The sequence below is a fragment of the Perissodus microlepis genome, chromosome 20 (genome assembly GCF_051167445.1).
Source record: "Perissodus microlepis isolate ML-2025 ecotype Zambia chromosome 20, ASM5116744v1, whole genome shotgun sequence".
NCBI lineage: Eukaryota > Metazoa > Chordata > Actinopteri > Cichliformes > Cichlidae > Perissodus > Perissodus microlepis.
Window position 1 is genome coordinate 34,437,678 of NC_140480.1, and position 13,493 is coordinate 34,451,170.

Here is a 13,493-nt window from a genome sequence, read left to right on the forward strand (position 1 = left end):
CAGAGCTGAACTCTCTCTCTGAGTGAGGGATCCTGTTAACAGGCGCTCAGGCAGATTTGAAACACCTCCAACTCCAATCTGCTGCGTGGAGCTCAGAGCCAATTCATCTCTGCTGAAGAAGCAGAGGCTTGGAAACCACACACGCCCACACACACACAAACAAACATAACTCTATAGGACTGTGTTAACGTTGTTATTGAAAAATGTTTTGAGAAACGTTGTCAAGCAGCCTCGTTTTCAGGTTGACAGACGTATATTTAGGAAATCCTGTGATGTGCTTCCACCGTTCCTTTCAAACACGGCTTGTGTTGTTGGTGCTGTGCTGACTGACGCTGTCTGTCTTTTAAAGAAACGGCTGGCAGATCATTGTAATTGGAAAAGGAAGTAAAATAATGTTTTGCCAAGTGATTATTAACAGATTGTTGAGAATATTTCCAACTAGGACAGAACCTCCAATTTTTGTTTTTTATATGAAATCCAAGAGAAAGTGTCCTGCTCGTACCAAACGAAGGCACGCGACCTGAAAAACACAGCCTGTCGTGTAAATGTTGGTCAAGCTTTTACAAATGAGCTGCAGTTTTAATTATTAACCCACTGAATGCATAAGAAATAAGAACATGTTCTTTTGACTGCCATATCTAAGCCATTATTAACTTTCAGGTAAGTTAATGTATTTATTGTTTCCCCTTTTTTCGACTCGCTGACATGTATAATATGTATTACCCACCTGACGGCTGTGTCTGGATGTTTTATGGCACCAAACTGCAAAAACTCACCTTCACAAGCCCAAAGGATGAGAGAGATGTAACCTAAAGACGGCATTTTTGGCTGGTTCGTTCAACACTTATGAAATGCCCCAACAGATACCAGATGTATTGTGATAATGTTGAAGACGGATCCTGATGAATTCCCGTGACTCCGACATTTGGGACGGTTTTTATTTGAAGCATCGCAGACATGCTGAGTGATACAGGCACCTCGCAGGGTGACGTCTCGTCTCCTTAAACCCTCCTTGTGGATATGCTGTTACCAGATCGCTACACTTAGCTACGCTGCAGCTTTCCGTCCCCTCAGACTGTACACACAGCAGCTGTACAACAGCCCTTGAGTACTAACTCTGCATCTTTTAAACCTCTGTGAACCTCTTTTACATTCTGCCATGAGTACAGCGATAACACAATCGTCTGTTAGCATGGACGGAGAGTCTGACATTATGATCAAAGAAATCAAGAAAGCTTCATTTTGAACTTAGCTGGTATTTTACTGTAGCTGATACCTCCAAGCTCTTTGTTCATGTGGAAATAATATAAGGAAATGGAGACACATTAGTTTAGACTTTCCACATTTTTTTATGTTTTTCAGTTCCCATATTCATAACTTTTATTTTTATTTCTTAAAACATGAAGTTAACTAGCAGGTATTTGCTTACTGAAGCAACTAACACTTTCTCCATTTCCCCTGCAATCAGCGATACCAAATTACGTAGGACGTTCTTGGAAAGAGACCTGCAATTATGTGAAAAGCTGCCACAAAATTAGCAGGAAGTTGCAGGACTTGTAAATTAAACCGTTGTAATTCTACAGAGATTCAGCATGTTCAGATTCAGAGTTTCTCATAAAGAACAAAGTATTTGAGTAGCTCGACAACAGCAGCTACTTTTTCAGTGGGATGTCAAAAATATGCTTGGAAACATCCTTAAATCGAGCAAAGCACTGAGAAATGAGCTGGCAAATCCATACAGACAACACGTGTGCAGCGATCAGGGCATTCATATATTTACAGCACCATGTGTTTCATGCATGTGTGACTGTTTTCAGTGGGCCTGCTGACTGCTGGGTAAAAATAGAGTCAAGCAAGTACAAAAAAGAAAAGGAGACATAGAGACTAAAACGAGAGAGGCGGAGGAAGATGGATGAGAGGAGGCAGCAGAGGCAGAGAGCAGTACTTACAGGTGTTTTGGAAAGTGTGGACCTGCATGTCGACCAGAGGAAACGATTGTCTGAAACTGTACGTCACAGAAGTCTTCTTCTTTTGGAAGATCTTTGTCACCTGAGGAGGAGGAATTAAAATAAGGGAAAAGAAGGTAAAGAAGTCCTGCGTGAAAATACACACAAACACCAAAACACCGACAGGTACTGTGTCGAAAACGCAGATGTGCATCTGTAAAAAAGTGAAAAGAAAATATAATTCAAATCTCTCTGTGGGAAGCTCCTGGTGACTGCAGACACAAAACACTGTCTTCCCTCAGAGAGTTCAAACCATAACCAGCGAGTGAAGACTAAACGAATCAGCGAGTGGAGAAAAACGTGAAATTGGGTATACGAAGGTCAAAGGTCGAAATCTAAACCAAGCTCTCCCAGTTGATAAACCTGGGGCCTGTCTCAACGTGCGTACTTGTGCGTACTTGCGTTCTCGTGTACTCGTGATACGTCATCAGTCGGAGACCAAGTACTGTTCCAATTCGAAGTACGCATCAAGCCGAGAACGCGAAAAAGTCCCGGATGTGTTCTCGCTCCGCCCGTTTTATCGAGCATGCACCGGTGGTGACTTGTGTGGACTTGGTACAGCTAAATATCCCAGAATGCATTTCGTCCAAAACTCAAACGCGGGAATGGCGGACGAGCGGGGCTAAAAACTTTTAAATATTACTCTCTCTGGGTCACAAAATAAACTTTTAAGTTATTTTCAAGCGTGTAAACTTCAAATATCTGCTCGATTTATCAAGATATCATATATTTCCAAACGCGCTCCGATGTTTTCGGAGACGTCTGTGACCCGCCAGCTCCATAGCAGACAGCGAGGTCGAGGATCATTAGAGCCGGCGAGAACAGCGGACTCCCGGCACATCGTTTCCAACCCCCCCGCGGTCTTTTCGCTACTCAGGTTAAACAAACCCCAGCAGCTGTCTATTGTATTGAGTGTCCACTACAATAAAAATAAAAGCGTTCTAACATCTCACCTGCTTGTTTTTATTAAGACATACATGTACACTATTTTTATTAACTGAGATTTCGCTACTGAGGTTAAACATGATATATAAGTCACAATTAAATCGGTTTGGCTGTGATTAAAGTTCAGCTTCATAACATATTACTCACAGTTAAATTAAGAGGGGACGGCAGTAAAAACTCCGGACCTGTGACATCATCAAGTACGCTGGTGTTCCAATTGTACAAATTGCGAGTCCGTGCTCGCGTTCTCGGCAAGTCCGGACTCGCGTACTTGAGAATTGAGAAAGGGCCCTGGACTTCTTACTGATTTTGCTTCAGCTACTGAATCTTAGCAGCAGTGCCTAAAAACATAACAGCAAAAATCAAGCAGCATCTGACCAGAAAACTGAGAATTTGAGCCAAATACTGAGCGTCTCCTTTAGCTGCGGTTTGGTCTCCACTCTTTCCAGTTCAGCTGCACTTGCTCACTCGACTCTAAACTCTGCAGTTTGCTGCTGAGCAGGTTGTTGAAGCATGCATGACGAAAACAGTGGAGAAAACCAGAAACGTAAAGTCTCAGTGGAGAAACATGAGACCCGATGGGTAAAACTCGCTGACAAATCCTGGTTTTTTTGGTCTTTTCTCGTAAAGTCACGCTGTCAGACTTCCTGACATTTCTGCAGCACTGCTTAAACATGAGCAGGGCATTATGGGATAAAATGGTGCTCCAGTGATGCAAAAATCCTTTTATCTCACATGTGAGTGAATCTTAAGGTTGTGCAAGAATCGGTGGTCACACTGGTCCTTAAATGGTGCAATAACCAAACACACACTCTGCAAAGTCACACTAAATGACTCTGTTTTCCACTAAATCCACAGCTGACGGACCAGAAGCGCAATGCAAACTGAAACCTAACCTTGGTTTAGATTTAAGTGAGTTGTTCTTTATATCCCTGTGAGAAGCAAAAGCACATGTCACACACAGAGTGCATCGTTTACCATAAGCAGGTCGTTGAACAGGAAGACTTCTCTCTGGTGGACGCCGCTCCTCTGAGCTCTGTTTGGATCGGGAACCTCGAACAGCTGACAGCAGCACACCAACCTGCGATGAGGCAGCGACAGCACCTGCAACACACACACAGACAGACACACACCTCTGTGACCTGCCCTGTATCAAAAGGTTATTATGTACTAAAAAAGAGGCAGGGATAAAAAAGAGCATAATTGTAGTTAAATGCAATGATTTATGTTAAAGCATGTCGGATTTTTGATCTCTGAAATGTGACTGAATGACTGAATGAGCAGATTTATGTCCCTCCAACATAAAATCAACTATATTCTCATGCATAACACAGATAACATTCCTGACACTGATGTGGGACCTGCAGAGTCACATTGTCAGTGGACTGAGTGATAACTCAAGACTACGGATGGTGGAACATACACAGTTTTATCATGTCACTTAAAAAGTCATTATTGATGCCACTTTAGTTATTTACAGCTATGGTGTTGTAATAATAACAGTAATTACATGTAATTACATTAAAGCATCAAACTGAAACTGATACTGAAATCCTACAGCGATGAAATTCATGAAACCTGTTCGAACACATGCAAAGGATCCATTCATCCATTGTCCTGTCCATCCACCCATCCATCCATCCCTCCATCCACCCACCCACCCATCCATCCATCCATCCCTCCATCCACCCACCCACCCGTCCATCCATCCATCCATCCACCCACCCATCCATCCATCCCTCCATCCACCCACCCACCCATCCATCCATCCATCCCTCCATCCACCCACCCACCCGTCCATCCATCCATCCATCCACCCACCCATCCATCCATCCCTCCATCCACCCACCCACCCGTCCATCCATCCATCCGTCCATCCGTCCACCCACCCGTCCATCCATCCACCCACCCGTCCATCCGTCCGTCCATCCGTCCACCCACCCGTCCATCCGTCCGTCCATCCACCCGTCCATCCGTCCACCCACCCGTCCATCCGTCCATCCATCCATCCACCCACCCGTCCATCCGTCCATCCACCCACCCACCCGTCCATCCGTCCATCCACCCACCCACCCGTCCATCCATCCATCCATCCGTCCATCCACCCACCCACCCGTCCATCCGTCCATCCAACCACCCGTCCGTCCTTCCATCCGTCCATCCATCCCTACCGATTGTAAAGCACTTTGGTCAGTTCTGTTGTTTTCAAATGTGCTATACAAATAAATTTTGAATTTTGAATTTGAATCTGTCCATCCATCCATCCATCCACCCACCCATCCATCCATCCCTCCATCCACCCACCCACCCGTCCATCCATCCATCCGTCCATCCGTCCACCCACCCGTCCATCCGTCCATCCATCCACCCACCCGTCCATCCGTCCGTCCATCCATCCATCCATCCATCCACCCGTCCATCCGTCCACCCACCCGTCCATCCATCCATCCATCCATCCATCCATCCACCCACCCATCCATCCATCCATCCACCCACCCACCCGTCCATCCGTCCACCCGTCCATCCATCCATCCATCCATCCACCCACCCACCCGTCCATCCGTCCATCCATCCATCCACCCACCCACCCGTCCATCCGTCCATCCATCCATCCATCCATCCAACCACCCGTCCGTCCTTCCATCCGTCCATCCATCCCTACCGATTGTAAAGCACTTTGGTCAGTTCTGTTGTTTTCAAATGTGCTATACAAATAAATTTTGAATTTTGAATTTGAATCCGTCCATCCATCCATCCATCCATGTGATTTAAAAGACTGAATAGACTCGGCGGTACGAATATGAACAGGGAGGTTATTCTAGGTGCTACGGTTGCAAAGGCCCGGTCACCTCTCGACTTCAGTTGAGACCTGGGTTGAGCTAGGAGCATCTGATTGGACGATCTTTGTGCTCTATTGTGATTGTACAAGTGGAGGAGTTCGGAAAGATAGCTGGGCGCTAAATTATTTAGAATTTTAAAAGTGAACAGAAGAATTTTAAAATCGATACGATATGTAAGTTGGCTAAAATTGGAGTGATGTGTTCATAGAGTCTAGTACCTGTTAAGAGACGCGCAGCTGCATTCTGAACTACCTGAAGCCGGTAAAGAGAAGAGTGTTGGAGGCCCAAGTAGAGGGAGTTACAGTAGTCCAGTCTGGATGTCATAAATGCGTGGATATGGATTTAGCGGGTGGATCACCCGCTAAATCAAAAGCTTTGCTGTTGCTATAAAGTTAAGTTATAAATAAAAACCCATCATGGTGCTATTTTTAAAAGCATCCACCTGAAACCTTTGTGCAGTGTAACAGATATTTTCATCTCGGGGTGTACGAGCGTCTTACGGGTTTCTTGCCGACCACCATCCTCTCCACCGCCTGGACCTGGGACACGTGGTCATCGTTTGTCCTAAGCTCCCACTTCTGGATTCTTCCATAGATCGCCACCAGCAGGTCCCGGGGAATGTCTTGACCATTATCGACACCTGTTGGGATCACAGGTAAGAGTTCAAATTCTGACATGTATCTTTTGTGCAGGCACAATGTTTACTCCTGTTTTATCATCCAGTGCTTCCTTTCCTCAGTTCATCCACATGGCTGGCTGCTGTCTGCGACTGTGATCTCAGTGACTGTCTGTGCCATGCTTAGTCAGATTTGTTCCAGCTGTCGTCAGACAAAAATGTGTCATTCTCTAGAAATCTGACGTTAAGCGTTTTGGCTAAATTGCTGAGTCACAGACAGAAACAGCACAAACACCAGCAAAGTTTCACTCTTAGCTTCAGAGCACACTGCAGTGCTGCACCGAGTGTTTCACTCTGGATCTCATCAGTTAAATGAGATGAGAATGAACAGCAAACTGCACATTCTCTCCACCCGTGTTGTTTTAGCCACATGCTAACGGTTAAATAATGCTTCAACCGGGTAAAAAATCCTTTAACATGGAGCGGACATTGTCCACACCAGGAGGAGGTCAAGAGGTTTCAGCCTCTTTCCTAAATTGTAGTTTTACCATTTATTTGTTGCAGGTTTATGAGTGTTTACATGACGACAGCCTGCAGCATTTCTGCTGCTCTCAGACTCAAACACTGATTTTAACATTTTACAGCCCTGCATCGTTTCAGACTGATTATGGGGGCGCTGCTATACGGACCACGCAGGTTCTTGATGAAGTCCTCGAGCTTCATCTTCCTCTCCGGCTTCACGTTGGGGCTGTACATGTCTGTGTTGAGGAGGATGATGGCAAAGGCCAGGATAAAGATGGTATCTGGATTCTGGAACTGCCGGATCAGCACCGGGTTACAAACGCAGTATCGCTGACTGCAGAGCGAGAGAAAGGGGAGCATCACGAACTGCACAGACGACTCAGCTCTTTGATATTTGATCAAACCCTCCATGACGCAGTTTAATACCTGAAGGCCTCCACCAGCCGCTCCACCCGCTGGGCTTCACCCTGAACTTTAATCTGAGCTTGGAACTTCCTCAGAGCGTCGTCCAGATCCATCCCTGAGAAATCCATCTCATCCAGGACACAGCTAAAGAAAGAGACAGAAAACGCTGATCATTATCCACAAACGCATTCCTTAAGCCTCGTCTTCACCTACTCCTGACAGCTCAGAGGCCTGTGAAGCAGGAGTCGGGGTTTAATGTGGTCCCTTCAGGTTTAAGGCTGTGTTTCAATACTATGAAGGTAGTTAATGATTCTCTGAGGTACATCACCGCTCATACCGCCTTACCTGGTGCAGAGCATGGTATGTTTAAGATAAGATATGAAACCACTGCCTATTGACCCACCAGTTCTCTGGAAAACAGTGTCAGCATTTCCAGAAGATCCCCCCGAGGTAGCAGGATGTCCTGAAGAGTTAGAGGTTATCTAAAGTCGTCTTTCTCAGTAAATATCAATAAAAAAAACTCCTTGCATGGATGAATTTATTGGATGAGTCTGAGGAAACGCTGTGATATGATTCAACACAGTGATGTATTACAGGCTTTGTTCATGTTCTCAGTCATTTCTCTCAGACTGTGAGAGCTGCAGCTGAAACGATCTGTAAAAACAGACTTAAGTCACTGGATACTTTCATTACAGTCAGATCTTTCTGTGCTGTTAATGATAAACACATTCACTGCCAGCTTTCCTCCCTGTCCACAGTAAAACATTCACTGAAAGGACTTTAACATTTGCACTCACTCAAGGACGTCTTTGTTGAACTGCTGCCGGCTTCCCAGAAACTCTCCGATCATCTGCCTGCTCAGGCCTTTCCTCTCCAGGATGAAGCGGGCGATGCCCACTGGCGTGTCTGACACAAACCCCCTCTCGATCAGGTACTGGATCCCCTTCTCCGGCTTCCTGTAGACCAGAGGAAACACGGCCTCTTAAGTTGTTTGCTCTGGGACTGAAATTCTTTTTATTGGTTGTCTTGTTTTAGGTTTGTTCTGTTATCATTTCTGCTCTGTTCTACGCTGCTGAGAAGTCTAATATTTTGGCTTTTTTAAATTCTGATACATAAAAAAACTCCTCTAAACTTGGAAACTTAATTTCAGTAAAACATTCAGAGAGTCCTGAGAATTCTCTGTACACATGGGAGCAGGTTAAAAACCAACACTGGATGGCAGTGCTCTCTTCAGCCCCTTGGGGAGCACCGCATTACAAAGACAAAATGATGTAGCGGAAATTAGAGCTTGGGCTCAAGAACACTTCTGAAAACCACCATCGGTCATTCACAGATGTTCAGAATCCACCATGCAAAGAAAAAACAAACAGAAATGTCACCACCTTCTCCTTTAAGATGTTTCTTAGTAGCCATTTTGACATAACACAGTCGGGAAACACGAGTGGTAACGAGTGGATAGAGTATATGTAACACCTGAGTTTTCTTTTACTATTTTAAGTAAACGGTAAAATGGACCAGTTCTTTTATTCTCCATTTGAGCACTTTATAAAACATGCCTCATTCACCCGTTCACACACATTCATACAAGCACTTTCTATCTATCTATCTATCTGACATCCGATGACCACATCAGAGAGCATCAGGTTCAGTATGGCCAAAGCTACTTTGGCATGCAGAACTATCAACCTTCAGATTAGTAGATGAGCTCACAATCACTCCCTAACAATCAGATGACCCCCTCTCAACAAGCACTTGGTGGAGGAAAAACTCCCTTTTAACAGGAAGAAACCTCTGATAGAACCAGGCTCAGGGAGGGACCGGCTGGGGTCAGGGGAGGGAGACAGCACAACGCTCTGTGGAAGAGAGCCATCAAATAAACTAACGTTAGTTTTTGGGATCATGGAGGCCACATAATCTAACATTTAAAGCTAACATCTAACTTGTTATCAACAACAGTACGGGTAACTTAGACGTCTACGAAGGCATCATTAATGCTGAATGAAACATTCTAACAACATGACTCACTAACTTCCTCAGAGCGTCGTCCAGACACTCTGAGGAAGTTCCAAGCTCACTATGTGTTAACAGACCTCTCTGCATTGAATCATGCTTGTTATTAATCTCTGTCTCTCTTCCACAGCATGTCTTTATCCTGTCTTCCTTATCTCACCCCAACCAATCACAGCAGATGGCCCCGCCCCTCCCTGAGCCTGGTTCTGCCGGAGGTTTCTTCCTGTTAAAAGGGAGTTTTTCCTTCCCACTGTTGCCAAAGTGCTCATAGGGGGTCATATGACTGTTGGTTTTTTCTCTGTATCTATTATTGTAGGATCTACTGTACAATATAAAGCGCCTTGAGGCGACTGTTGTTGTGATTTGGCGCTGTAGAAATAAAATTGATTTGAATGACACTGCTGCTAACAGTGTGGGTGCTTATCTCTTCACCCCCCTGCTCAGAAATAAGGACACAACCAAGAAGGCTCTGAACTGTTGTCAGACGAAGAAGAGATGGTCTGACACTAAGCAGCCCCGATTGCACACTCGGGCTGGGTTACATATGTTGTTCTGTTTGCTGCAGTGTGAGCAGACAGTTTCCTCCATGTTGTATTTTTGTGTCTGACATCAGGTGTTACTGATCTGACTTATGTCTGGATTCTTTGAACTCACAGGAGGCCGATTATTGCTCTGAGTCTTCTGGATGATGTTTGCAGACGTTCTTACTTGTTGAATAAGTTGAGTCCAATGCGGTACTGCCGCCGCTGCACCACGTCGTTGTTGAACGCAGGCGAGTCCCAGCTGTGGCGGCTCTCCCTCTGATAGGTCTGCTTTCCCAGCGCAGCTCCTCCGATTGGCTCCCGGAGGCTGTCGCGGGACGAGGAGCCGGAGCTGCAGTTGTTGACCGTTGTGTCATCGTTGGAGTTGGTGGTGGTGGAGTTGACGCTCTCGTTGTCTCCGTCAGAGCAGAGCAGGTGGTGGTGGTGGAGGTGGGGGTGGTGAGCGTGGTGCTGCTGCGCCTCCATGCTTTGGAGCGCAGAGGAGGACGAGGACAGCGGCGAGGGCGTCAGCGGCGGCAGGGGGGAGAGAGGTGTGAGGGGCGGTACGGGAGATGGCAGCGGGGAAGAAGGGGGTTCAGGGTAAGCGTGAGGGAGGTGGTGGTGTTGATGGTGCAGGTGGTGGTAGTGGTGCTGGGCGAAGTGGTGAGCGTGCTGCATGTAAGGGCTGCCGCCGTGTCCGTGGTGCATGTGCATCATGTGATGCTGGGTGTACTGAGGGTGGTGGTCGAGGATGGTGGGGAGGTGGGGGATGGGTGAAGGGTGAGGGTGGGGGTGCTGGAGTGGGTGAGGGAGCGGGTGCGAGGGCAGGGTGCGGGCCGAAGGCATCGGCAGGGGGACGTTGGAGGGGCTGCGAGTCTGTCCCTGCGCCGTGGCGACCGAGCGACCGTTGGGTTTGTGTTTGATGGTTCCCTGCGGAGATTCGGCTTCGCTGCTTCCTCCGCCTCCTCCTCCTCGCTCATCTTCTCCGCTTTCACCTTCCACTCCTCCCCCCCTCCTATCCCTCTCTCCACTTCCTCCCCGCTCGACTCCTGACGGCTCCTGTTCGTACACCAGGCGTCCGATAGACCCTCGCTCTGACCTGAAGATGGGAACGATACAATGAATTACCACTGCGCATCTTCTAGTCACCTGATTCTAATGGAGCAAAGCGGTAATCATGCTGACGGAGGATTTTAAGGATGTGGAATGGAAAAATACAGGCACAACTTTCAGATGAGCATTTGCCTGAGAATCTGTGGACACTGCACGGTTATATGATAGAAACCTGTCAGTCCCAAGCGAGCCACGCCCTAAACGACAGCCCGCTTTATCATCTGTCTCTAAATGGGACCATGATATACAAAATGAACATTGTGCTGTTATATAAAGTAAAACTAGAGGTTGAGACTATAAACATATGAGTAAAATCACTACATTAGAAACACAGCAGGCACTTTAATAAAGTCTCACTTTCATTTAGACCTCCTTTAAAAGGTGAACGTAGCTTCCAGGCTTGACCGTGAAGTAGAGCTGGGCGATAGAACGATAACGATATGTATTGTGAAATAACTTTTTCTCGATAGAAAAATTTAACTATTGCGATAGACCTCACCGCTCTTGTCCTCTTAAAAAAAAAGAAGAACAGCCAATCCAAATTAAGTAGCGCAGAGCCGAACCAATCACAGCCGCAGCGTCACGTCACGTGACTTGTTACGTACAGCACAAGTGCCAAGCCGCACATGTGTATTTGTTTGGGAAGCAGCCAGCCGCCGTGCCGCCGGGTAATGGAGGAAACGAGTGTGCCGACTAGAGAAAAATCAACCGAGCGTGACCGAAGGTTACCGAAGAGAAACCGATGATGGTTCCAATGCCGGAGAGATTGTCGAACGGAAGAGCCACAGAAGTCCCGTAGTGTGAAGGTGTTTCGGCTATTTCAAGTCTGACAAAAACAGAGCAGCGGCACTGTAAATGTGCCGAAAGCAAGTCTGGAAATACAATAAAGCGGTGCAGCTCAGTCTCTGACTGGAAGCGCTAATTCGTCATTCGGCTTTTGTCAGACTAAAGTAACTGTTAAAACTGTTTGAAAAGCTCAGCTATACAACAAGGAGAGATGGAGAATTTCCTTTTAGTTCTCAGTTTATTTGATATTGACAAAAGTTAGTCAATTTTGTCTGTTCTTCTGTAAAACAAACTAAGATTTATTTTTAGAATTAATATTTGCCTTTTGTGTAGTTTGCCATATTTGCCTTTATTTATCTGAAAAAGTCTCATGTTCCTTAAGTGCATCTCCCCTGTTGAACTTATTATGGGAAAGAAATATTTAAATCAAAACAAGCTGCTGATTATTTCACATTTTACTTGTGAGCAACGGCACATTTAAATCTTACAAATATAGTTATTTGGCTTATATCGTGATATATATCGTTATCGCCTGAAATGAAAAAAACATATCGTGATATGAAAAAATCTTATATCGCCCAGCTCTACGGTGAATCATACATTAAAGTTCCTGCAGTGTTTCTAAGGGTCAGCCGTGACGAGCTGGAAGCTCACCTTTTAAATATGGACTTCATGTGTTCATGTGAAGTATTGACTAATTTCAAACGTCTTGCAGGAATTTTGTGTTTTGACCGTGCATGCGACCTTGTTCTACAGCGCCCCCTGGTGAGGACGCTCGCGTCTGCGTCTGTTTTCATGCAGATTCTGAAACGAGACGTTTAAATGCTGCTGACCTGTCGCTCATGTCCACTGAGCTGTCGCTGGGCGGTTCGATGGTCAGGACGGGGAGATGTCCTCCTCCTCCACCCCTGCCTCTGTACTCGCCCCGACACTCTGTGCAGGGGGTGCTGCTCCTCCGGCTCGTGTTGCTGCCTCCCTCTGTCTCCCTGCTGTCTTCTCTCCCCCCTGCACTTCCTCCTCCCCCTCCTCCCCAGTACTCTGTATCAGAGCTGGAGGCGGGACGGGACAGCGGCGAGGAGGGGAGGCAGCCTTCATCCATGTACAGGGTGACATCACTGAAGGAGGTAGCGGTGCTGTCCTCATGCATGGAGGCACCTCCTCCTGCCCCCGCCCTCCCCCCTCCTCCCCCCGTCCGGCCCGCAGCACGTCGGGAAGATGTCGTGCTGTTGCGCCACGCACACTGTCTGTAGTCTTCCTCCTCGTCTTCCTCCTCATCCTCTTCCCCTTCTTCCTCCTCCTCTTCTTCCTCCTCATCGCCCTCCTCTTCGTCCTCGTCATCGTCCTCCTCTCCATCTCCTCCCGCTTCCTGCGAGTCTTCACGGCCGGACTGGCAGGTGAGGGAGTCGTCCATGGAGTCTGCCAAGGACTTAACCTGCAGTGCACGAACGTAACGTCACGACACAGAAAAATACAGAGAAAATATAAAGAGAAAAAATATCCCGAGCTGATGATGAGAAGGTCAGAAGAAGAAAATCGCTGCACAACTCCTGTCAGGAGAAAGACGGCTGTGGAAATCTGCACTCATGTTTCTTTCTGTTTGTTTGACCTTTGCTGAGAGACGGCCAAGAATCTGCCGCAGGATGGGAAGAGACTCCCGGGGATCCGCTCTAATCACTTCTGATTCATTTTCATTTAGCTTCAGGAAACTCTGAGACATCCAGCACTTTAT

The 13,493-nt window shown here is 46.7% G+C and overlaps 1 protein-coding gene across 8 annotated transcripts in view; it reads right to left on the bottom strand.

The window, feature by feature from the left end:
* The window catches only part of LOC146365038 (IQ motif and SEC7 domain-containing protein 1-like), a 166,986-nt gene that overhangs the window by 16,695 nt on the left and 136,798 nt on the right, over positions 1–13,493 (bottom strand). For all 8 annotated transcript variants that reach the window (XM_084916165.1, XM_084916164.1, XM_084916167.1 and 5 more), the window contains 8 exons: positions 12,598–13,196; positions 10,053–10,964; positions 8,132–8,290; positions 7,356–7,478; positions 7,097–7,263; positions 6,292–6,431; positions 3,930–4,055; positions 1,950–2,049 (listed from right to left, as the gene is read on the bottom strand). In XM_084916165.1, coding sequence (XP_084772291.1) covers positions 1,950–2,049; positions 3,930–4,055; positions 6,292–6,431; positions 7,097–7,263; positions 7,356–7,478; positions 8,132–8,290; positions 10,053–10,964; positions 12,598–13,196 — 2,326 coding nt within the window. The remainder of the gene's footprint in view (positions 1–1,949; positions 2,050–3,929; positions 4,056–6,291; positions 6,432–7,096; positions 7,264–7,355; positions 7,479–8,131; positions 8,291–10,052; positions 10,965–12,597; positions 13,197–13,493) is intronic.